This window comes from Gallus gallus, chromosome 10, assembly GCF_016699485.2.
Source record: "Gallus gallus isolate bGalGal1 chromosome 10, bGalGal1.mat.broiler.GRCg7b, whole genome shotgun sequence".
Taxonomy (NCBI): domain Eukaryota; kingdom Metazoa; phylum Chordata; class Aves; order Galliformes; family Phasianidae; genus Gallus; species Gallus gallus.
In genome coordinates this window covers 7737602-7764678 of record NC_052541.1, presented here as the reverse complement: position 1 = coordinate 7764678, position 27077 = coordinate 7737602, and the positions used below count along the sequence as shown (strand labels likewise).

The window sequence follows — 27077 nt, the reverse complement described above, 5'->3', positions numbered from 1 at the left end:
AATTCAGCTGCAAGCTTTCAACCTTCCCATGGGCTTATATCGTGATGCATTTCTCATTTATTTTACCCCTTTCAAGAAGTCCGTGTACCCATTCACTTTTACTTAGAGATGTGAAACTGCAATTAAAGAGTAAGGAAACTGAAGGAAGGATCATTGTATTGAACTAGTACAGAGACAAAGGGCTACTGAAATATCAAGAAGTTGGAAATGCTACCGACAGTTGCTAATGCTGGATTTGTAGAGTGTAAGCTTCTGTTTTCCTCTCTTCATAGAAAGAAACACAAAAGTAATGGAGAAGATCAGTATTTTTCTAACATCTCTTTTGACCAAAATTTACAGCAGGACTTGAGGTACTGCTATGTTGCAGCAATCTTTTGAAGCCCTGCAACTGGTTTACGTATACAGAATGTGAGCTCATGCAACATCTATATTTGCAGAGGGAGGAGAGAAATTGCAACTAGTAAATAAGACAGAAGTAAAATGTGAGAGGACTTAACATCCCTAGGTAAACAAAAATGATTTATCCAAACTAACTCATCTATTTATGTGCCTTGTTCCCCTCTTCCCGCACCGAAGCTATTCTTCCTTTGGTGTGCACAAGAATAGCTCATAAATACATTCACAGAAACATAGTTTTTAAAAATGGAACAGATGCTTTCAAAGGAGAACAGATTCCAAACATTTGATATTTTCCTGAATATTTGCTTACCACCCTTATTTTGTCAGAAAAAACCCCACAATACACAAATACTCGATACAGCTCTATACAAAAGCCATCCAAATTTCACACTCAAAAATCTGTAGACGATAATTTTTCTGGGCATCTGCAGCCTGGCACAGCATGGAAGCCAAGCAGATTTGTCGCTGAAGCAGGCCATAAATTATTAAATAAGAAATATATTTAAGAATAACGCTTCTATTTCTCTCCTGCACAGCAGCTGCCGCTGTTGCTGAGTCTGTGTGAGCGGCTCCTGCTCAGGGATTGGCTACTGTGACACATCTGTGCTATTGGCTACGTTTCCAGGCTGCGTCACTATTCAAGTCAATAGTGAGATTTCAGAAATAGGTGTGTGCATGTTTATCAACCCCAGGCAAGCTAATGCCATCATGCTTCTGCTCAGTCAGAAGAAAGACAAAAACAACCGCTACCAGAGAGAGTTAATTAAAATGAGGTATTCGCATAATGCAACGCTGCAATAACAACTAAGAGCTGAATCCTGTAGGCACTTGTGAGGTGAAGGGAGTCAGTTCCTTGCAAATTATTGTAATCGTCTAGATTATGGAAATATTCATACCAGATCATAAATCAGTTATTCATCTTCAGGCATTTGGGATTTTTTCCCCTGTGGGGAATATTCTGTAAATGAATTCAAATCCAACTTCCATCAGGCATCGCGCTCTCTCTTGCTTCTAATTGCTTTCTCATTACACGGTAGCTTTGAGACTTGACAAAACAGACTCACAGTGGCCTTGGTTACTGTTTTCATGCATATTCAGAAATATTGTGCCTCTGCAGAAATCAGGTTTGCTGCAGTAAGGTCCACTACTTGCATATTATTCTGGAGAGAAAGGTAAGACTGGCTAGCTCTTACAACCAAAAACCCGCCTTTCCAGTAGGAAATCTTTACCCTCATTAAGACAGTCACTTACATATATGTGTACATATAATTGGACTAAAATGTACTGTAAAATAGTAACTGGTGCTTTTTCCCCATGCCACTCTGTCCAGAAAATAAAACGAACACTCATACCGAAATTTTCTTGTTAGGGAATACTTGTCTATTTATTTCAGCACAGGTAATGCACGATTTGAACAGCATGGTCCTATCTTCAGCAGCAGAAATACTGCATACACCTCAACGCAGCTAGTATGCTCTTAGTTAGATAGGTACTGAAGCACAGAAGGCCTTGTTCTTTCACATGCACTTGTATCTGTACAGCAATGGAGCACCTATAGAGCCAGTGTCACAGAACTACTTACAATTTGCTAAAGCCATATGTGCGAACTCAGTTTAGGAACACTCACTTGTACTCATCATAAACCTCCTGTTTGGGAAGGGATGTCTCAGGGTGCTCTTCCAAGGTATTCCGTATCCAAGAGAAGGCATGCATCTGCTGCGCACGGCTGGATGACATGGAGATCTGATCACTGTTGAAAGAAGAAACAGCTCTGATGAAGGTTTTACTCTATAGTTCCTCCTCCGTTACAACTGCCTGTTTACACAGGCAGAGAAGTGCCAGAGACAACGAGCCAGTACCTCATTACTCAGCTACCCTTTAAGGCTTTGGAATGAATGCTTCTCTCCTTCTTGTGTGATTTAACAAAATAACTCCAGACTCTCCCTCATGACTGATCAACAGCTATGCATAGAGTGGTGAGTTACAGTGCACCTGTCTCCTCTCTTACATTGTTTCTTGCTGACCTCTAAGGTTTTCCCCATTCAGTCTAACAGCTTTTTGCACATACTCAGCAAACAGAGTACTTCCTGTGGGTATCTGTCTATCTATAATCACTCTACTGGGAACAGATACAATTTCATGATGTTGTCATCTTCAGGTTGGTTATCTAGGTCTTCCTTCAATCAAACAAATGCTACAAGAAATACCACTAGTTCTTGCTTTTCCCCACCATCACGTTAGTGTTCCTACATTATCACTTCCTATATAAAATGTGAAGGAACAATCACACATTGCAAAATATATTCTTCAACGGGCTTCTCACTTTAGGATGTTTATACTTACAAGATATTCAAGAAGTCAAGATTCAAAAATTTAAGGTCTTCGGCAAAAAATAAGTTCTTAACATTTGATAAAGACAGCTTCCACTACCAAACACACCATATGAATGCCTACTCAGTAGGTAAGCGCACATGAAGTTAAGTCAGTTTTCAGTACTAGCTGCTCACCTTCACACACAGCCACACACCTACCTTTTGTCTCCATTGTTGGGACCCGAAGGCAGCTGAAGGTAGAGGTAGAGTTTCTCTAAGTCTGTAAACTTCTCAACTTCTTGCTGGATAACAAAGGTATTTTGGTTAAAAACAGAAGGAGGTGAGGAAAGAAAAAGCAAACAGTAAGAGTGGGGCTTGACAGTTAACAACTGTCATCCAGCACTGTATTCCAAAAGAATGCACTTTTAAACCTAAAGGATAATACTTACTATTGTGGAAAAAAAAATTACCGTGATCACTATGGGTCTAGAACTATGATGTCCTATTTGCACACCATTGCACGCTAGAAAATAATGGTCCACAATACCAGCCCTGCATCACTGTTGCAAAACTCATGGAACAAAAGCAAAACTTGGAGAAACTACTATAACAGAACACTTCTGTAACCAGTGTGCAACCTGAAAGCTTTCCTTACCTCCTCAGAACACACATGAAGCACTTCTGAGAATACAACATCAAAAAACAGCTATACTACAACAATGTAGGATGTCTGGCCTGATCCAGACACAGCAATCTGTCAATAACTGTGCTGCAGAGTTCAACTAAGATTTTTCAATACATACATTATTTCCTTCCTTTGGAAATCAATTACTGCAGAGATACTGAAAAGAAGCCTTTCAGTTACCATGAATCTCCATGATGCTGAACTCCCCCTGCAGAGGAGGCAGCCGAGGGTCAGACAAGAGGGAGTTGTGCTTGGTGCTTGGCTTAGGTCACCTAAGATCAGCCACACAGACTCTGAAATAGCCAGCCTGCTCAGCAGCAGTGGGAGTTAAGCCATACAGTAATGAGTAAATGGGTTCTCTCTCAGGAAGATGCTGTAGAACCAACACATGAGGTGTTGCATCACCTGTACAGAGGCTAAGAAGGCTGGTGCTGTGCTGAACACAGCTCTCCTCCTGACTGCAGCCCCAGGCATGGACTAGTAGGAAGCCCAGGGAGGGTGTTGGAGAGTGCAAAAGCCCCCTGATCCCAACTGGCTGTAGAACTGGGCCACTGATCATGCTACGTTCCTGTAACAGCTTACATAGCAACTGTGCATAGGCCACCAACTATCTGAAGAGGTATTTCTTAATAGGTACACTTAGTAAATCTCTTCTTCCTCCCAGGTACACCTGATAGCATTTAGGCTGGCGGTCATTCCTTCAATAAATACATTATCGCAGAGATCATTGTTCAAGGAAGAATTTATGAAATGATGTTGAGAGGAACCTTAAAGTCCACCCAGTTCCACTGCTCCTGCCAGGGGCAGGGACGCCTCCCACTACATCGGGTTGCCCAAACTTTGGTGCTTTTAGTTCAAAATGGCAAACACCAGAGAAGCACACCAAAGGACACGGTTCAGGGGAGATCACCTTGCATGGTGAGAGCTAAATCCACGCATCCACGTAAAACAAACATAAAACTCTGATGACTCTGGAGCAGAGGTGAAAAACAGTTTCTTTCTTCCAAACTGAATGTGCTACACTGCACCATAAAGGGCAGTTTTGTCCTTTCACCAGAAAACACAGCAGTCATCTCAGTGCCCACTGCAGCTGGAACAAATTCTACTGTCTCCCAGTAGAAGGAAGGGGCTACACACAAGTGCGAGCTGCAAAGGTACAGCAACATGGGCCCCTTCTGACAAGCCCCTGGTTCAAACAAGACCCACCATTTACATGCAGAGAAGAAATCTGGCTGGGATTGTTTTAGCAGCCTTTTTCAAACAGTGTCGGCAAACCGGCAACTCCTCAGCAAAATCACATCCCAAGAGCTAAGGCAGCTGAGGATTATGGCTTTCTCAGTATTCTCAGCAGAGGAAGGCAGACAGAAACACTGTGTCCCACTGTTTTTACTCAAGCTCCCTCTTCTCCACAGGCAGCACTTTCTGCACAACTCCTCCAGCTTTCGGCAATGGTAATACGAAGTCCTGGGAACTTCTATGGAACGGGGAAAACACAGCCAGGATTCAGAGGAAGTTCATGGAGGTAATCCTACCTGGGTGATAATTAGATGAACCTAAGCTTATTAGATGCGACCAAATCTATTTAGAGGAAACCATCTCAAAGCTGAAGAAGTTACAGCAAAGGGATGGAATGCAACAGCACAACTTAGGAAACAGCTTTCGGTTAAAAACTTCTACACAACCCGTTTTGTTTAGGCTGTTTTCTTGGACCATTTCTAATACTCTCAAAACTTCATTTACAACCCTGGTAGGGACAATTTCCTCTTGAACCTCAGCTGAGATCCACCAGCTCTGAGTGGCAAGGCTCCAGTGAGTGCTGTACTAACTGCTACTGCGACTGCTCCAACTATCAACACTTTTCCATTTCTTAATGCAGTCAGAAAGCATTTGGGCAACCAGAGGAACATCTCAGCTGGCCTACTGACTAACAATCTCTGACCCGGGGGGAAGATTCATTCAACCTGAACTTCTCCTTGTCTCATGTTGAGTTGATATGAAAATGAATAAAAACAAAGCACAATACAAAATATACTAAGAAAATAGGTCAATATCACATTTGGCAGAAATCGTAATTGTGCATTATGTGGAATGGAGTGGAAAAGAGTCAGAGCATTAAAAAGAAGACTGCAGTGCTGGCATCATCTTGGACAAACTCCCTTTTGTGTGGGCACTTCAAGTTTACGCTACGGTAGTTTTATAACACATACAGAATGTAACATGTCTGGGGAATCGCTGCCAACGACTTGAAAGGATCTAAGTAAACTTTTTGCTTGAAGTTACCTGACCTTGATTGACTGGTTCTGATCAAATCAGATGAAGAACATCTCACTCTCCAAAAGTTATTTATAAACCATACTTCTTGGAGCTGCACTAGAAAGATGCACAGGGGTGCTAAACTGGTTGCATGACTGAGGTGTGAAGCCATCACAAAGCACCGCTCTGCTATTCTTGGTCTTCACACATTATATTTATCTCCTGTAATTGGAACCACATCAAATGAAGGAAGATTCAGTGAAGATGGGGAGCAAGCAGCATTCTTATTTATTTTTACAATTTGGCTTCAGCTTAGCCAAAAAAACACATGAAATATTCATAATATCTTACTGATCATAGACAGAAAAACTAAGGACAAAGAACTAGAAACCTCAAGTCACAGACAAAAAGCCTTTCAGTAACACACAAAAGAATAGAAGGCTCTGGTATTCATGTTTGTTTTGATAGTCACCGAAGATGGACAAATCCACCAAGCAAATGCACAAAATATGTAGCACACAAACGACAGATCTGCCTACGTTTGTGCATCAGCAGACATACAGATCTGGTCCAAATGATTCAGTCCTTCAGCTGCCTAAGAATGGTACAGAATAAGGACCTCTAGGAATGGAAATGTCTGTTCCTAGTAGACTTTTTGCATGAGTAAACAAGCTATAAAATAACTGGGCTTTAATTTACCTTTTAAAATCGTATTTCACATCTAGTTCCTTTGTGACATTAAACAAACACTAACATTTTTCATGGCCCAAAAAAAAAACAAAGATAGTTTAACATCGAATGCAGTTAAGAAACTCATCTGTGACACAGATACACAGAAAGACAAATTAGCCATATTACTGTTTCAATTGGAGAACGTGATTTAAGCCTGAGTCTCCAGAATCACTGAATGCTGCTTAGAAGATTCCTGACCTTGATGGTGTGGGTCTTTCTGTCTGCGTTTCTGCAACTGCTGATCTGGCAGATCAGAGATGTTACTGAACGTCCATCTGAAGTCATCAAAATGAATTACCATGGGAAACTACAGATAATTTGGTTTTTTTCTGGATTTTTTTATTTTTATTTTTTAAAGAAGAAAAGATTTAGTCAGGCCAAATTTAAAATATCACAGCAGAATACTATAGTAAGTAACATTAGCAGAGTTACAGATTCTTGAATGCTGAAAAGCATCATTCAGATTTCCTATTGCTACAGTGAAAGCAGAATTACAGTTATTTCTGTCCTCGGGTTCTAGTGAAGATGAGTTGAAGGCTGGGGCATTGCTGCAAGCTTTCTGAAACACTACTATTTTAGAGAGCATGGACTGAGCTCAAAATGCCACACATCATGCATTTCCATGCAACTATGTTCTAAGTAAAAAAGGCAATGCAACTTGCACCTACTGGCAGACTGGTTCTAAAACTTGTCATATTTCAAAAGAACAAACATCTATTATTTAACAACCAGCCTAAGAATAGCAGATTAGTCAAGCAATCATCTCCCCACTGTGCAAAGAGAGAAACAAGAAGCAAAGGTTAAATAATTTGCTCAAGGTCAGAGGCTTTGCTGAAAATACCATCAAGACAGAAAATAGCGAATAGTTGAAACGGAACCTATTATTCTAAAGAGCTGCTAATAAACACATTTGGTATGCTTTCCCTGAACAGAAGCCGAAACATATTTCAGGTGCTAAATATTCCAAACAAGCCCTAAAAATACATGGCAGCCTCATACTGACAGCCGCCAAGTACATCTGCCAAAGCTGCATACAGCTTCTGCCTGTTTCCTGAAGGGCCAAAAAGTGACAAGCCGCCACCTTCTCTGCAGTGGGACTGAAGCAGGCTGCTCCAGCAGCAGCTCGCACACACTGCTGCCTCCTGCACTGGAACCGTTCAGGCCATCGGCAGCTTTGGCTTTCACAGCCATTGATCCAGCAATCTCTCACCACCAGCACTGATCTCCTTTCAGAGGACTAAGGAAAGAAACCTTAACCTACTTGCTAAGGAATTACGTGGGGCATACCATTCTTTAAGTTGGGTTCAAGAGTTCACTTAGTATGTGGCAACAAATGCAACGAGCAAAGTCATAAGAGACTTCCAGACATGTTTACTACAGTTAAAAAGATGTTACAATGAATTTTTAATGGCTGTTTACACCACAATTCTTGCTAATTACCTCTTTTTTGGGATTGCACAGCATACGATGTTCTTATGATCTTCCAGAAGCTGACAGCACGTCACAGAATGTAATTGGTGCAGTATAGCAAGAAAAAGGCAGATAACTTTGGGCTCCTGTATGAATAAAACTGGCAGTTCTGGTGTGAAAAATTACATTGTTTCCTGTACTGCTCTGACACTGGCTACCTCCACAACAGAGACCATCACCTTCACCTTTCCTTCTTCCTTTTTCTCTCTTTCTTCCCATCTTCTGCTATATTAGGCAGCCAATGTTCTAAGGAGCATTTGTGTGCTACTTTGGCACGCTGTGGCTGTGACTGCTGCTACCAAAGGAATGACAACAAACCCAACCTGAGTCTTTGTCTCTACTGATGTTTGTTAAGGTTGCTAGCTGTCTAAAACCATGACACTAGCAAACTGACCAAGTTTAAAGGCTTTATGCCATCCACTTTCCAATAAAGTGGAAATCTGCTTCCCAAATTCCCTTTCTACAGTAGTAAATAAATAAATAAGAGGCAAGGGGTGGGCATTGTTGGTTTATATTATGTGAGAATGATTCAGAGGCCCCAAAGGGATTTCTATCCGAACCAAACCTAAGGAAGTGCACTTAGAGGGAGTGTTCTGACTGCCCACAACCTGGGGCTCAGACCCTGCAAGCTGCCTGGCACTGGCCAGCTCTGAACACCCTGCTCCCTGGACCGCTTTGACAACCCATGCGCACTCCACCACAGAGGTAACCTGCTCACCTGCCTCATGCAGACTATAGGCCTGCAAGGAAGCCCCAAGCAAGTAATGTACAGCTATACAGTCACAGCCTTTTAGATTAACATACTTCCACGTTCTGTCTTGCAGCTCACAGCTTTCCAAAAGCGTGTAAAATGCAGCAATGATATTGGAAGGATTCAACTTCATTTTTATTCCTTGAAGCAATTCTGATCTTAGATTTTGCTTTTCCCAAAAACCTGACCAGCATCACACCTACCTCTCCTACCTTAGAGTGGCCTGCCCACTGTTGATAGGACTCCCTGAAACTCACCAGCACAGACAAGAAAGCATCTGGAACAGAAAATCTGACCCTCATAAAACTGCTACTCTGTTCCCAGCCGAGCCATGAAGACTGCTTGTTTGCAGGCAGACCATTAAGAAAAAACAGTTTGTCCATTCCATGGATGACCACAATCAACTTACACAGCTGAGTGGTAACACTGGCTCACACAAACTGACAATCCTTACATCAGTATCCTAATTCCACAAATCTGATGAATTTAATGCAAGAATAGTCCTCATGTAATTCCATTTTCTCAAACCAGATCTCCAAGAAGCAGCTGACAGGTACTGCTACTTATTCCTTCTCTGATGCTACTTAAGAACTTATCCACACTTCTGATTTTTTACTGCAGAAAAAGCTGGTGTTAAAGAGTTTTACAAGTGCAATTTGCCCTTTTGCAACTGAAGGCTCACGTACAAAAGATTTTATATTCACCTGTTTTGTGTTCACAGATGCCACTGAGGAATAAATAGGACAAAAATGACATTTTACATCATACATTTAGATGGATGCATCCAAGAATTCTTTTAAGGATAGGTAAAACTGGGTTCAAAGTCCATTTGCAATACAATGAACCTCACTTTAAACCCCTCGCCATGATAAAATATGACAAATTTTAAGAGAATAGAATTCAGTGCTATCTGAATTAGCTTTTGACAACACGACTTTAAAGAATGTTCTAATTTAGCTCAGCCACACAGCTGAACGGATTCTACATGATAGTATCCAGATGGTTGTCCATGTCATCTTTTTATCTCACCCGCTGGTACTTATGGATGAAATGCCAAAGGTAGACAGTCAGAATAAGCAGTCCTTTCCCATATTGAGATTTATGAACTCAGACTCTGATTTAAAGAAAGTTGCAACCTGCTCCCTATTAAATACAAACAAATCCCCTGAGTTTGTCCTAGATATTTGCTTCCCAGAAATAATCTCTTATCACCGTCTAGATCCTGTTATTTAAATGCACAAAGGACAGATACATTTCTGTATTTCAAGGTCTTTCCTTCTTAAAAAACAAAAACCAAGGAACAGCCAAAACTGTACAGCTGTACTAACAAGACCTGCAGCATGGCTCTTTTCTGGGAGAGTATCAAACATGATGTTCAGAGGTTAGCAAGATCTAAACAGATGAACCAAACAATCTACCAATTATTATAGCAGCAAGGTTTTCACAGACCAGGACATTAGTCTGCCACATTTTGAGTAAAAATGCAGCTCAAAACAGTTAATTCCTTAAAATGTAGTAGTGGCCATGAATTGACTATTTCATGGAAGCCACAAGAGCAACAATCATTAACAGCCTAAAGAACAACGGAACATGATGGCACAGTTAACTTCTTGCAGACCCTGATCTGTGAAACACAGTCTTGCATTTAACAAAATCCCATTTACGAAAGCAGTAAGGCACCCTTCTAAGTCATATCTATACCAACAGCCTCTAGAAGGGGAAATCACAGCCACTGCTGCTGGTAGTAGGAGGGCAATATTTCCCCAGGAAAGGAATGCCAAACCCATACGATGCATTCCTTTGAGCACATTTGGTGGCAGTACCCTGAAGTACTGCCAAGGAACAGCTTGATAATAGCTGTCAGTCTCCAGAGTCATCTATTTTGGTCTTACAGTTTTATTAAATATTAAGAAGTATTCAGGAGTTGTACTTACCAAAATGCAGTCCACTTTAGATTGTACAGTTTTGCTAGACGTGGGGGGAGAAAGAGAGAACAGAAATCTTGAATTAATCTAAACAGTTATTATGAAAATATTACATATTCTAATTGCTACCACTATACTACAGACTTAACATCCTGCTACAAAATCTCACGTTAGCCTGTGGAAGAATATTTAACCTGCAATTTTTTAGGTAGAAAGTCACAGCAAATCCACTGTTTGTTACAGTTCTTGCTGTTCTGCTCTTTTGCATAAGGCCCATATTTAAAATGAAATACTATTGCAACTAGGAGCTATTATCTCAAGTTACAAAGCAGCAAAGATGGATGTCACTACTCCTACTGGAAACTTCTACGATTCAGATTTATTTGTTTATCTGTAAACATAATTAACACCTCCTTCTCACCACGCTTCATTAAACCCACCACTTCAGTGCATTTATTTCTAGCTTCCCAAAGAGCTGCCAAAAAACAGATACAATTGATATCCCACCATCAACCTATGTTGGAGTTTTCCACTTCCATCTCACTACCTTTCAAGTTGGTTTATTAAAAAGACATTGGGCAGGGACTGAACTCAAGTTTGTCATAAATGACCTCAGTAAATGTGCCAAGGAATGGAATGAAACTCGCTACACTTAAATGCAAACACACCCATAAGCATCTTCTGTACTTCTTAGAATACTCCATGTCACATGCTTTGTCTGACTCTGTATTACTTGGAGGAATTTAATCATTGCTCTGAGCAGGAGAATGAGCTTTAACATGCAAAGATCCATGATTTTCACTGCTGGACACTGACTGATTGAGCTCTAAACAACCAAGTTCCAGGTTTAGGAAACATTTCACTGCTAATAGAATAAAACATAACTTGGCCTCCTGTTAACAGAACAGAACATATTTCCAGTTGCTTTATTTTCGTATACATGCAATCCACATACAAAGAAAGACCAAGTAGGATACCTGATGGATATGCTAAAATGAGAAGCAAGCAGAACAAATGGCTCTAGTGTCTGGTGGTAATAGGAGCCAGAACTACTCAATCAGCATCTACTGTTACATCACGATGTTCACAGAGGCAGTAGCTCAGTTGCCCTCCTTATTACAGCATCACATTTTGAAATGAGAAGGTGTAAAATATGACCAGCAGCAACTGCTATTACTTTCATACAAGAACTGCATACGGCTAGAATGACAATACAATAAAAAACATGAACAGGTAAAAGCAGATGACAAGTCTGCTGAAGCCCACTAGTGTAAAGATCATCAGACGGGTACACATCTGGGATGGAAGCTGAGCTACTCAGGATTTGCACACACAGAGGATGCTAAAGACAGTTAAATAGAAGCTTTTCTTCACCTAGGGGAAGTGACTCCCATCTACTGCAGCAACTGAAGGATACCCAAATGTCACTTCACCCTTCATAAACCATCATCGAACTACAAAGTCAAAGGACACCAAGCATGGATACTTTCTGCTGCTATTAAGAGGCACAGGGATACTTTCTGCTGCTATTAAGAGGTATATCTGCCTCTGACTTGAAGCTGACCAAAGCCACCCGGCTGCTCCTACAGCGCTGCTCTCACCCTAGCCTCCACCCTGCCCCAGTGCCTCCAGCAGGATTTCACAATGCCAGCACTGCTGCAGACCCCCAGCCTCTCACAAAGCAGCAATAAGGGCAGCAGGTGATAGGGCTCAGGCACGCGTGTCCACTTTTTTGGCTAAACTTTTCTATGGCTTCACATGACAGCTTAATAAGGAGAAGCAGTAGGGAGGATAAAGGGATGCAGGGTATAGGTGCACCCAACTCAGTTGCAATACAGCTGCTACTCTACAGACTTGCACATGACATTTTGTGCTAGGCTTTTCAGGAAGGCATGCTTCGGCCAGCACAGTTGACAGTCCCGGCAGATCCTGCCAAACTGCACATAAGCATGCCCATTTGCATTCATATGTTCTTCCTGCAAAAAGAAAGAGTCGAGCTGCCAGGAGACAGCTGGGCAGGAGATCCACGGAGTTGGTCCTTTTATCTCTAAACATCGTTCTGAGCCAGCTAAGTGTAAATTCTCCGATCCAGTTGTGACCGCCCCTCGCACAGTACTGCAACAGTGTCTGAAAGTAACAGCTAAAGAGCAGTATTTGGACCGGTGGATATAATTTCCTCTGTTTCTTTCTCTTTTTTTAATCAACTGGTTGTGACATCTTAAAAGGCAGAGGTCCAATGGCTCAAGCAGGAGTAAATGTGGTATTTATTTCAAGGACAACTTTTTCACCTTCAGCTCTATGCTCCCTGGTACACTACAAGGACACCGTTGCAACCTATTACCAGTAAGCAGATGCTTTTGTCATCCTAACCAGAACTCAGGTTAACACAGCCTGACTTCATACCGCCTGTGCCTAATGACATCATTTATCTGCCAGTGGAGCTGATCAGGCAACAACAACCCTGAGGAACCAGTTCTGGGAACACGCATGGAAAGTGACCTTTGCCATGGTCCTCAGCAATGCACAGAAAAGCTCTGTATGGTGCAATTTTAAGATGTTGCATCTCCATCTCATCAGGAGATAAAAGGCCAAGCGGCAAATGCGGTGAACTAACAGCCATCCCAGTTATAATGCATTTGCCAATCTCATTTATTTCTCCCCATTACTTCCTTTGCTTATTTACAGGACAGATGTGTTTTTGAAAGCTGACAGTTTTCAATTTTAAAATAAATAAGCCTGCTTCTGTCTCTGCCAAATGCCTCAATTACCTAATAACTTCTTTAATTACAGCAACCACATCCATTGTATTCAGTCTTATAGGCACCGGGATTTAATTTGGTCAGCAGCCGTGAGAGCTCTGGCAACAGTTTGTTCTGTTAGTCCCCTACCACCAGCAATCACAGCAGCATGGCTGGGTCAGGCCCTACACGTGGAGCTATTTCCAATGCTTGGAGGCTATTACCCACGCACTTTGCTCCACGTCCAGTAACAGCTGCAGGAGAGAACCAAAAGTGATAGATGTTCTCACTAATGAAAATAACCATTTGAACCTATTAGTGACTCAAGCTCATCGGAAAACTAAAATTAGAAGTTGTACTGGAAGTTGTACTGCTCCTTCTGGACCATAGCTCCATGCAGCACCTGGGTACTTGCTGCAATTTCCACGTTAGTCGAGCAAGCAGCACAGCTCTGCCATCCATTCTTCTGTACTTCTTTATGCTGAAAGTCTCTCCAACGTCAAACTATTTTTCTTATTTGACCTCAAACTTAAAGTGGGCTACTTCAAGCAGTTTCATCTAGGGTACAAAGCATCTTTGTTGATTCCGGGGGAGGCCGTCCTTTGTGAGGGATACCAAAGGTGGCCGTTTTTGACAGCCTGCAGAAGTACTGATCTGCCACAGGAACCTGGCAGGAGAAAACCATGAGACTTTGCAAAAAAGGCTCAGTGATCCTGTCACAAGCAGCAATGAGTAGTTTACCCAGCAGACACCACCAGGTGTGCAGCCTGTAAGTTCGGTTGCCTAACTTCAGTCCCACTGCTCACAGAAACACGTCTCGAAAACTTCAGCTCTGATCCAAAACACCAGTCTGAACCAAAGAGCTCCCCTCTGAAGAACTACCATTAGCCATCAGGTAGAATGCTCAAAAACAAGAGCCCGGCATCTACTGATTAGTTTAAACTGCACCAAAAAGGAGGGTTGTTTAACCTGTGTTTTACAGAAGCACGACAGCAGTCCCCTGTAAAGTCTCTGTGCTTCACAGGAGATCTGCAGCCCCATATCCTCCCATTAAATGCAAGGGCAGTTTTTGTGCTGCAGCTGACAGCCTTCCTGGAAAGCTCCTCGTCAGTACTCACAGACTCAGCTTCTGACTCAGTCTTTAGGCCCAAGACCTGGGACAGATTCTTGCACATTTACTTCTGAATGCTGCAGTAATCTAAGCTCCTGAATGCTGCAGCCATTCTGAAACTCCTGAAGTTATCTTTGGAGGTGGGGGGAGAAGAGTGAAATCAGACTAAAGCATTTCCTCAAACTGCTCTTCCCTCTTGTGCCAAAGTATGCATGTCTGCTCTCCCTGACCTATTTGTGAATTTCTACTCAGAACAGCCCAATTTTAACAACCCTGACTTGGCAAGAGCAGAAAGAAGTGTGTGTTCTCTGCTCAGGTGCTCAGTTGGGTTACTTTGCACTGAGGGGGAGGTGGAGAGGAAAGAGTGGGGAGAAGGTAAGGAGGTGGAATTTTTTTTCCAAGTGGCATAAACCCAGATGTTGCCAACCTTACTTTAGGGAATATGCAGCTGAACTATGTGAGCAATATGGGAATATCTTATTACAAGAGATGGCAGAATTCAGTTGCTCCGGGCACATTTAGTATTTCCTTAATGCTGCAAATAGTAGAGGCCATATAATCATAAGGGATACAAAAACTCCTACGCCTGTGAGATCAGAAAGAGGAAGGTAGGTGGGAGAGGTAAGAAAAGCCCCAGTGCTGAACTTAATCCTCGAGCTGAGGAAGGTGTGAACAACAGCCCAAGTCCAGTTTGACAAGATTCAGGAGAGAAGTGGAGCCACAACTTGCAGCAGAAAAATACTGTAGCAGTTTAACTAAAGTGCCTTAGGAAGCGCACAGATACTTTATCACTACGGCTTTAATACCTTCAGTGAATTTGATACAAATACTCTGTGTATCCTCTTCAGCTCTGTACCACAAATGTTTGCATAAACTGGAATAGTCTCCTGAAAACACGCTCTATAGCCTTGAGTATGGTATACTGCAGATGTTCTAGGAAAAACATTATTATTCCCATTAACTCTAATGCAATTTCTGAAAAGGAACGGCCTTTTGTAACTGCTCATGGCTTTATGATACATTACGAAACCAGGATACAACTCCTGACCAGCCAGGAAGGGATTCCCATTGCAGGGCTTCAGCGCACATGCATGAAGCTGCACTACTACCTGACGCACACTCTGCAGTAAGAAAAGTTGCAATTAGAAACAAATACCCAGTGTATAGTTACCGTCATCACTGTTAATTAGTGTCTCACATAAAGCAGTTACCATCTCAGACAATTAATAAAGAGAGAACAAGTTTATAAAGCTCTAAAATAAGCTTCCTTTGGAGAAGCAAGTGGGGGGAAAAGCCACAAGCTTTTTCTCTTGAGAGTTCAGCACAAAACCAGCAAATACTCAGTGCAGCTCCAACAAGGGCCAGAGATACAGGCTGCTCAGCAGCCACAAGGAAATTTCCCAGAAGCTCATTTGTAGCCCATCTGTAGAGTGACGTGCTGCAAAATAAGCCTTCCTTATGAGAATGGAAGGCACAGGAGATGGCAGAGCTGCACGCCATGAAAGACCTGCTTTGGCCACATGAACTTTTACAAGTCAGTTACTCAGTTATGAAAAGTCTCCATTTCCTGCCATGTTAATCATTCCCCAACACAATTCCCAAGGGTTGTCTGTCAAACCACTTAACACTAAGGGCTAAAGGCAGGTTTGAAAGGCTGCTTCTATGGTGGAACAATACCAAGTGAGCAGCACTCCCAGCCTCCCAGCACAGCGAGCGTGCTTTCTCCCAGCCACAGGAGGTATTTTGGTGCTGACAGCCACCAGGAGCTCTGTGGCTCATTCAGCTTTCTGCCGCCTCTTTGCCTCTTCCAAAAATCTGGTGAGTTCCCAAGGACTCCATTGCTAAACATCACCAGTGCAAGTCAGGGAAAGTCATCTTATTGAAAAGCGATGCTAAAATGGAAGCGGTAATTATTAACCTGAACACATGCCCTTTTCAAAAGGTTTGGACATCTCCTCCAGAACTCTGACAACATCACAGAACATTTAAAAAGAAATCCATGTATTTCTGACTGCTGGGAGGAACTGCTCAGAAGCAGGATTGCCAGCCACACTGCACTAAGAGGTGCTACCAAACACTCCCAGCAGTTGCTGCACAATTCGGCCCTCACTTCTTAGTTTTACTGAATTAATGCTTCTCCTTCTTAGAGTAACAGTCCTGGATTTATATAACCTTCCATTCAGAAACATTCAGAAATGTTAAACTGGAGCTAAGGATGTTCTAAGGAGAAAATTATGAAATCAGCTGCCTATGTCTTTTACTCAATTAACATCCCAACATATGCCACGTTGCATTGTCTGACTTGGATCATACTGATAAAGAAGTAAAATGGCTGTAAAAGCATTTTGATCAAATATTTAGAAAGCAGAGCTGCAACACGTTGCAATGCGTTCGAATTACTGAAGGATGAGCGTATTGCTCAGCTAACAGAGCAACAGCTACAGCCAAAGGGAAGCACACCCGGGCAGGGCATTTCCACGGGTCAACCTCGGCATCGCAGCTACTGAGTCTCCTCCATCCTCACCTCCCCCCGTGGGACACGGAGGAGCCAAAACCCAGGGCTGCTGATGCCACCTAGGGGCTCTGTCCCTGCCTGCACCTCTCTATACCCCGTGAATAATTGAACTTCACGCCTTAAGGGCAAGTTAAGCAATGTTAGAGGCCACACCGGGAAGCTCTCCAGTCCTGCAGGTGGCTGCGACTTCGCTGTCAGCGTTGTGGGGTGGTTGAATCTACCCTAAAAACCGGGCTTTGCAGACGTGTCTACTCAAAAACAGAAATAATTGAGGACTTGACCCCATTTTGACTTCAAACATATTGATGAATTTAGCACTATCTACTCTGAAGATAGTTAATCTAATCTCTGTATCTTAACACAGCAAAATTACATTAGTGAAGTTCTATTTCTGAATTCTCCAAACATCGATTTACCCAGCTGCCTTGTACTACCTACCCCAGTGCCAGCTAAATACCTGAAGCAAACAAAGGACCAAGGCCATGGAAAATCAGACAGAGGCAGTATAAAGGTGAAATCACAGCCCGTGCATCCACCTGCAGACACCACTCTGAGCACAGCACGCTCCATGGAAAGCACAGGCTGCTACTTCATTTCAACTCCTTTCATCTTGCCTTTCTGCACCAGAGTGCCCTTATGTCAGATCGTGCGAACTGCCCAGCCGGAGCTGAGCTGGGTTTCCTTGAGTTGGATCTATTTGCTGATCCAACAGAAAATGTATCACTTCATTAATGCAGACCAGCTGCCCCCTGAATCAATTAACTGGATCAGCTCTTCCCACAGGCCCATGATCCAACGGAAGGCACAGCTGCAGGAGCAGCCATTTCAACAGGACAGCACCAGTAGTGACAAACTCACCCAAACTGCTCATTTAAGCTACCTGCGCTAGCTCCAACACAAGCAAAATGCACAACACAAAGCAAACCTGTATTCAAATGCAAATATACTCTTACTCCATATATAAGGTACAGGGACTGTAATCGTGTCACAAAAATGGCCACAGTGTTCTGTCCACTGAAGATGAACAGAAGTACCCAGCTCATGCCCCCAGAAAGTAAATGCAAAAAGCCATCCATCAATTTGTAAATACCGCTCTCCAGACCGATCCAAGGCAAACCACTTTTCTTCGCACAATAAGGAAGCAAGAAAAACAGCAAACTGATAAAACAGGGGAACAAGGCTGAGCTGCAACCGACTGATCTTCCCTGTAAACTAATCTACACCCTCCCCTTGCTGAAGTGAGTAAGTAGGGCCGGTTTTAAATTAGACACAAAAAGCAGCAACACTGACTGCAGGGCTGAAAAAAGTACACTTCAGCATTTTCAGTTACTGCAGTTCAGTTAAAATTGGGCAGAACTCACATCCTCAACACTTGTTACTAAAATAAAGCAAGAAAAGTGTTTTATATAGGATTAACAGTTATTTAATCCCTTCACCATTCCGCAACTATGATGACTTTATGAGCAGTAAATAACACCAAGCACACAAACAGCTGAACAAAGAAGGAAGATAAAACTGCTAACAAAATGCCCGAGTCTCAAACACAGCCCACTGTAATGAGCTGCAAAGTAAGAACAGCTGAGAAATACTGAGCTGGGAGACCTCATACCTGGTATGTATATACCTCATACCTGAAATGTAAACCCACCAATACCTCTTTTTGCTTTCTGCAGAAAACAAACTGTGTGCAAATGCTAAAACATCCTCCCACAGTTCCATAAGTAACTGGGAAAACCTTGCAACAAGGCTGGGTGCCCCATTCCAGTACGGAACAATCACATGCAGTTCCTGTTGTTGTTTCGGTTTCTATTTGTGAGTGTGTGTAATTATTTAAAGACACGTTTCCGCTACAAGTTACTCAAATGAACTCTTAGAAGAGACAAAGAAAATGGTTTTTGACATCTCTTATCCCTGTTTTCTTTAGTGCTGGGCTGAATTAAAATCAGTGTCTGCTCCTACATTGAGGCAGGACACTACTTCAAGGATTCAATGTCCTCTGTACATAATATGGGAAGGTAACGTGACTTCAGAGGAGCTGCACCCCGTGTTTATTACCAACAATCTGCATGAGGCACTGCAGGGTATTTCAAGATCAGTCTGCAAGGACTGACTGCCTAGAAAGGCCAAACACAGAAAGCACACCCTGATCAGTCAAATGACACAAGAAAAGACTGCTCAAATAGGGATTTAGTGTGAAGTGCCTTCTGCTAAAAGCAGGATGGTTCGTGGCTAAGTGGCAAATTGGCTATCATAATGGCTTGCATAGCTCACAAGGAAACAGTTTAAAAAACTACAGACAAGCTGTTGTTGTTTCCGAATTCAGTCTATAGACAGCAGTAAGATCTGCTACAGCATTTTCACCTAACATCAGTAGAAGCCTAATCCAGTTATGACATTATTACTCGAGGTCAGTATTTCTAAGGGGTCTGATTTGGAGATGCTAGAACACATGAGATATCTCTCAAGCCCTTCTCCCACGTGGTTCTACAAAAAGACACCTAGTGAAACTAAAGGATGACATTCCTCAGCAATGCTTAAAAACAACAGACAATAGGAAACGCCCACAGTGCACAGGTGCACAAATGCCCTCTGTACCATCAGCGTTATAAAGCTCCCATGGCTGCAGAGGCACCAACACGTGGGAGCAGAGTGGAGCACTGTGCTGTGCAGCACAGCACATGCAGGATGCACACCTGCTTCTGGGCATTCTTCTCTACAAACTATGGCTACAAATGCCTGAAAGCGAAGTGCTGTGCTATATAAACTCACGAGAAAAAGGCAGTGGCTTACATTTAATACACACTCCAAAACATACAGATGCGTACAGGGCTATGATTAGTGAACACAGTTACACAAAGCTCAGACAACCCAATACAGTGTTATACAGCCTCCAGTGTTAGCAGAACTCTGAGAACAGCTCCCTGCACTCCCAGACTGCAAACAGACGGTTTTCTGTGCTGGCACAGGTGCCAGGACAGGTGTTTTTCTTGTTTATTTTTCATGGTTCCTTTGGACATTTCCACAACCTGTAGCTATTCTAATTGCTTTTTGTTAACAAACAGGTTTGCCGCTGGCTGCACCTCCTCATTATCCTATTGATTTGGTACCTGGGAAGGTATCCACTCAGCAGTGCCATACTCAAGCTGTCCTGTGGCACTATCTTGAGCAAGCCCAGGCCTGGGCACTGCCAGGTCCCACAGACAAGCCACTACTCTGGCACCCCACTCCAAACCCAGCAGGGTCAATACCTGCAGGGCTCCCACTGCCTGTTTTGAAGGAGGCCTGTCTCTGTGCCTCAGGACACAGCCAGCCTTCACACCACCACTGCTGTGCTACCTGGGGCCTGGAACATGCCCAAACACACGCAGCAGTGCCAGGGCTGGCCAGCCCACCACAGACACACACCAGGAGAAAGCATTCCTTGCTCACCTCTGCTTACCGGCTTCCAAACAGCGCAGGCACAGAAACAGCCTGGTAGCCACAAATGAAGTCTCAAGTAATCAGAAGTCTCTTGCCTACCTCTACTGTAAGTTCACAGAACACCAAAGCAGTACATCACATAAGTTTCCCATCCTCTGTTTCTTGGGAGAAAAAAAATCCTATTATTTAACTCCAAAACTAAGACCTTCAGAAGAGTTACAAACACATGTTGCTCTGCATCTCCAGGCTTTGGTACACAAAGTTTGAGTTCTCTTAGCCTGCAGCCCAGGTGAACTTTAGTTTACTTGCAGACTCAAGAGCTTGTCTAAACCTGTAAGTTGTGTTTGATTGAAATTAAAGCTGCACAAAATTTAATTAAGCCATCTAAGTTCATACCTGCATGCATCTATTTCAGTTTGTACCTACAAAGCTCGGTTTGAGCAGCTGCACTCGCTCATAGTTGGTAGCTAAACTGTGTCAAATGAGCACATCAGGAGAGCCTGCGGTGCACGAGCAGCTGTTCCAAGGCAGGCACACATCCACCAGGTCTGAGCAGCTCCCCAGCAAACACAGCAGCCAGCTCCAGTGGCAGTGCTGCAGTACCACCAGCATCCCTTGCTCACCTCACCCGCACTCTAACCACTGCCTTCACTGCTGGCCTTCTCCTGCAACTGTCATCAATGAACAAGCAAGTCTTTCAGATTCTCTCCTCCACCAACACCTTCAGCATCAGATTGAATATGATCGACGGTAGGCATCTCACCAGTACTTAACACCCCATGCTGGGGCTCTGTGCTGCTCCCCAGAACAGACGATGCACAGTTGGAGCTCTGCAGGCAGACTGCACAGCGCTTGGCTCTGCCATACCGACCTACTCCTGTGAGTGACCTCAGATGGATACAAAAACATAAAACTCAGCTGCTTACTTCTCCAGTAACTTCCCTGCTTTGCTAGCACAGTTTCCCATAACCACTTTGATATCTATTTTCCAAGTTCTCATTCTGTTAGTTTCCTTTTAAAAACAAAGCAGAGGGCACACAACCTGCGCTCATGTGAAGTACTGAAACCACAGCCTGCAGGTCAGATAGGTAGAACATTTACATGGATTCAATGATCACAATGCGACCATTCTAAATATCCCACAGATACGCAAAGTTATACCATGACTGACCTAAAACAGATTTCAGAAAAACAGCACTGATTTTCTGAATTTCTCAAAAATCACACCACCAGAAAATTAAGTGCATGCAGACAGAAAGCAGGGTACTAAAGCAGTATTACCTGAGATAATGGCACTGTAAAAATTCACCTGCAGGCTGCAGCATGTAGCTGGCTAACTCCTGTCAGCATCTGATCACCTGCTGAACTGTGCTTGGCACATAGGTGTTCTCATGAGTTCCTGTGTGATGGATGTCTCCAGAAAGAGGGACACTGACATCAGTACTGCAGAATTGGCTGCTCTGGATTTGTCATTCCTGTGAGCCACACGTAAACATGTGTAAACATGTTCAAACGTGTAAATATGCCAGCAGGAGAGCAGATGTCTGCATTAAAGGAATGAAAATGTATTTTCCTGATTATTAGCACAATTTGCAAGGTGAAATACATAAGTAACTCCAAAAGTAATGCCTTCTGTTTATTTCCATGGAAACTACAACACAGAGCACAATAACACTGTTAGAGCAAATTCTCAGCAACAACACACTCTTTTCCAACACAGTCACCACCATTAGCTATGCATTTTCACCAGCAATGAACAAGAATCTGCATGTCACACTCATAAAAGTCCATTCCAGCAGAGATGACCCACTGTCACTGTCACCACTGCTGAAATGCACCACCCACTGCTCACATCTACTGGTTGGTCTCCACCAACACTCAGCAAACATCAGTGAATGTCCACGGGTGCCATTTTTTCTGCAAGGAGGAATTTCAATTCCACCCCTTTGCTTCATCTGTGCTTCCATGTCAGACGCCATTCTGTCAGACTGCCCCTCTGCTGCCATCTGTTGCACAACAATAAAATGTAATGGAATGTTGGTGGGAAGGTTCAACCTCTACTGCCACACCACCATCTACCTCTTGACATCGTGGGCCAACATAATAAAATAGGAGGCATTACCTTCTGTGTTGCCGCTGTATATGCTGCCTTTCCACTCCTTTACTGAGTAGCTGAACTAATCAAGCCAAACTCATCTGCGATTGATGAATTTAGGAAGAAGCATGTCTTCCAGAAGAAGGCAACATACTTGAGCTATGTCTTGCTGCTATGTTGAGCCAAATTTGACAAAAAACTACTGCAACTTGAAGTACTTGCTAACTAAGAACTTCCCTGAAGAAAAAAATCACTGTAAAGTGAGAAAAACACACAGTAAATACAAACATCTGGACATACTAGTAGGCAGCATCCAAGCAAACATGGAGGTCTCTAAGCACTGTCAGAAACAGGGCTTCCACACACTCAAGCAATGGAACCTTTGTGTTTACTTTCACTACATGTTTCACCAACTTCAACAAGAAGCATAACCACGGTGGCACAGGAACCTCGTGTTCCCAATCCCTCCAACAGAAGCAAGCTTCTAGCATGGAAAAGATGCAGCCATGGGGACACGTGCAAGGAAAGCTAAGTAAGGACAGCTTAACCTCCTTGGAGCTAAACAGACAAACAAAAATGTTTTTTTCATTTTTATTCTCAATGGTGTCGACATTTTTTTTGCCTTTATTAACCAGGAAAAAGTGACTAAGATACAGGTTACCATATCTTCAGGGTCAGAATTTAGTATTCCTTGCATGAGGAAATGACAATTTACAATATATTTTTACTTGAAATTTCACAGACATTTTGCCCAATGCAACATAAAAATCAACATTTCCAAATTAATGTAAAAATATCTTTTTCCTTATGCGTTCAGTACCTTTACTGATTATATTTTTTTTTCATTTGACCCAGTAAGTTAACTCTAGTTGCTGAATTCAATTAATGGTTTCTGTTCAAAATATCCCTTTTCACATTTTTAGAACCATATGTGATAATCTCACTTCACTCATCCATTGAAAGGTTTCCTCTCAGCTGCCAATTCATTTCTCAACTTTTGATAAGTCAATCATTGAACTGTACTGCTGGAGTCAGGCACACTAAATGTCATTGTGCAGCAGGCTCCTGGAGCCAAAAGCTGGCTTAGTTCTTCAGCATGCCACGGTTCCAGGTGTGCAACTAGTCATTACTGTCAGCAAGCAGTCTGACTGTCTTTTAAATATCAACTTACGTATTTAGTTTACAAGGCCACTAATAGCAACACTGCTTCTTATTTAAAATGCACATACAAACCCAATGAAAACAGGCAAACTTTTAATGTATCTTTTAGAAAAGAAGCACCATACCTCTCCTGAGCTTGGATAAAAAGTTCCTATGCCACAGCCTTTGACTCCTGCAAGAGTTTCAAAAGATTTTTTGGCTTCAGACAGTCCCATTACAGCAGAAAAGGCTGCAGGTTTTATGCAAGGTAAGAAAGAGGAGTCACAGGCATCTAATCTGCAGCTACAGACAACAAGCCAGCCCCAGGATCACTGAGTGGTTGCTTATCTTACATAGAGAAACACTGCTGGAAGTATGAAATACCCGAACCCAAACAGTGTGGGAGATTGTAGCTGCAGGCAGACGATGTCGTGTTTGTACCAACACGGGCTGCTTCAGTACGGTACCTGACCCATAATGGGGCTGCCTCTAACGTACAGCACAGACAGCAAGAGGCACTGAGGCCTGCATGCTCTGCCAGGGGAACTACGGCCTGCACACTGCCAGTGCGGACGGTAAAACAGCGCTGTGTGACGTCCCTCATGTAGAAACCTCAAGTGCCAACTTCAGACGGGCTCCACGCACCTTGTGGGCTGTGCTTGTAGCAGTCATCCAGCACCACTGTGCTCTTCTCTCCAGGATTAAAAAGCATCCTAGCCACTTCAGTACTTTTCTCCACATAATTAACAACAAAAATAACGTGTGCCTCTGGAGGAGAAGGCCGTCACTATTTCTCAAAACAGGACCTAAAATTCCATCCACGCCAATATTAAATTAAATAAATGTCACAATTTTTCAACTTCTAGATTTCCAAACAGTTACAACTTCAGGCACTGAATAGCTGGGATCTGAGTTTGTGTTTCAATGTACTAGCATTTCCAGAGAAGAGAGAAAGCAAGCAGGAGTAGCACAGACTATTCAAAGTATTTTCAGGTGTCTCCCAAACAGGGGCAAGAAGCAGCTGAGGAAAATGAAGGAAAAGAGAACTTCCCATCCTACAACCTAGCACGCCTCAGCCACAAGCTAATTTTTGTTTGTCTTTGAGATGTTCTTGAGGCAGACACTTCCAGGCAACCTCGTAGTAAGAGCAGAGTTCCAATAGTTTGTCCGCAATGCTGACAGGTTGAAAAAAATCACTCCTTCATAGGCAACCAAAATAATGAACTGCAATTCCTCCCATCTGGTACAATCCAACTTTTCCGATGGCAAGAGTCCCAGCAACCTTTTAATGGCATTTAGGAATTTCTGATGAAGAAATATGGACTGCCTCCATACCTGTGAGTCTATCCATCAAAAGAGAGCCGCAAATTACAGACTTTGACATTTAACCCAAACTTCCTCTAAGGGAAGATACAAAGATGCCTCAGTAAGCGAGTTCTCCCCAGTAACTTGATTCTCTTCCCAGACTGGAAGTACCTGGCAATCACAAAGCGATACCGTCCACACTCAGCTCCAGGGAAATGCTATGCAGGAGCTGCCATTCCAGAGCAGTACAGGTATGCCTCCAGAAACGTGCATCCTTAGACACAGCCCTCACTTCCACAACAGCCACACATTTTGTCATGTCCTATGTTTATAGGCTGCCAGTACAAAAAGACAGCAACTCCTGCAGCAGCAGCAACAATCCAGGGCAAGATAAAAACGTGGCAAGATGCCACCTTTTCAACCCCTTAACAGCATCCGCCATGTCGATTTCCTCCCACCAGAGGCCAAGCAGCAGGCTGTCTCTGACCACACCAGCAGAGCCCGAGCTCACACCACAGTGGGATTCTGTGGGCACCCAGCAGCTCAGAAGGGAGAAGTGAGGCAGCCAACGGGCCCAATAAGCCGGGCACTGCTCTGGACTGCAGCTCCTAGACTGAGTTAAACTAAAACCAAAATAAGACTCCCTCTACCTTGAGCTATATTAAAATGCCAGTAAATGTTAAGCGATTAAACTATTTTCTTTAACAGGATGATTAAAGTGGCAGACACGTTCCCCAGAAAAGCTCATGTTAATGTATCTAAAGTCCATTTTAAGCACTTCTACAGCACCCAGCCTGTGTGTAGTATCCAGCAAACCCAGCAGCTGCAAACGATGCGTGCTCATATATTAGAAGGTAGTAGCATGAAATGCAAAAATATATACATTTATATAAACAGAAGAACTAGCTTACATTTTCTCTCTTTTCTAAGCACAAAGTTCTTCAGGTAGATTTTTAAATATAATCTCAGCTATTAGGGATTGTTTCACTTCCTAAGTGTTTTGGAAATTTATTCATATTTAGGATGGGGAAAGGGAAAAAGTAAAGATTTAAAGCAGCACGGCCAACTCCTGTCCTCACCTGTCCCTGCAGCACTGAGAGCATGTTATACTCACAGTAGGAACAGAAGAACAGACTTAAAACTACCCCTCTCACAGCAATCACTTCAGGGCAGGGAGTCTCATGAGAAATCTACTCAGGGCCACACAGAGCTTCCAGTATCATTAACGTGCCTTACTGGAGAGAAAAGAACAACAGCCCCCTCCACCGCTAAGTAACAGAACTCCAACTAACACTGTACATTACATAGCAAACAAGATTTTGGTATTCTGAAACTTAAATAACCCACACTTTCGTTTTGTTTTTGTCTGTTTTTAAACACTGCCAATAGTTTGTGTACCCAAAGTTTAACCGTCCCGGTTGAAAAACTGGGCTGTTCACCAGGTGTGATTCCAACTGATGACAAAAGGAGAGCTTTGCATGCCTGCCACCCATCTCAGTTCTCTCCGCCTGACTTCTCACAGTCACCACCACGGACCATCCCCATCGACCCTGACTGCAACAAAACAGGGCCTCCCTGCCCTTGCACTGATATAATGTCACTGCATTGACCACAAGCAATTAAATGCAAGCAACAGGAAAAACAGTCACGAAGATCTGAATGTTTTTCCACTGTCTACATGATTAAATATGCAAAAACAGAAAACACTTGGCAGCTTACCGAAAGCCTGTTGATGGCACAGCAGCCGATAACAAGCATCCTACTTGATGACAGATAATCCTTTTTCCATTAAATCAAGAAAGCATTAGAATTGGAATACTGGCTAACTCCACTGAAAACAAAACAAAACCTTGAAATTCCCATCGATCTGAGGGAACACAACAAAACATTCCAACAATTTCAGAACTTCTAGATGTATTTTGGGGATTTTTCTCACAGGCCTGAAAGAACCAATTAGTGCTGGCCTTCTGCTTGGGCTCTTTCTGGATGACAGATTATTGCATTTTTATCTATTCAATTTACCTTCTAAGTCATCCAACAATAACTTTTCAAATTTGCAGTCCAGCACTCTATCCAGACTGCTCTACAGGCAAGTTAGAGACCTACAGCCATCTCCCTGACTTTGCAACTTAAAAAATAAGGGGTTTCTTATTTATATATGAAGCTTTGTAATATAAGACAGTAGAAAGGTTTGAACCAAAAATCCAAATTTGGATCCTGATCTGA

The 27077-nt window shown here is 42.8% G+C and overlaps 1 protein-coding gene across 5 annotated transcripts in view; it reads right to left on the bottom strand.

Annotated features, from left to right (window-relative positions):
• The window catches only part of RFX7 (regulatory factor X7), a 77619-nt gene that overhangs the window by 17899 nt on the left and 32643 nt on the right, over window positions 1-27077 (bottom strand). For 4 of the 5 annotated variants that reach the window (XM_046899255.1, XM_429081.8, XM_015291868.4 and 1 more), the window contains 3 exons: window positions 10537-10570; window positions 2931-3013; window positions 2027-2149 (listed from right to left, as the gene is read on the bottom strand). In XM_046899255.1, the coding sequence (XP_046755211.1) occupies window positions 2027-2149; window positions 2931-3013; window positions 10537-10570 (240 nt within the window). Of the gene's footprint in view, window positions 1-2026; window positions 2150-2930; window positions 3014-7821; window positions 8467-10536; window positions 10571-27077 lie in introns of those variants that run through there. The other variant, XM_046899256.1, reaches the window with a different exon arrangement.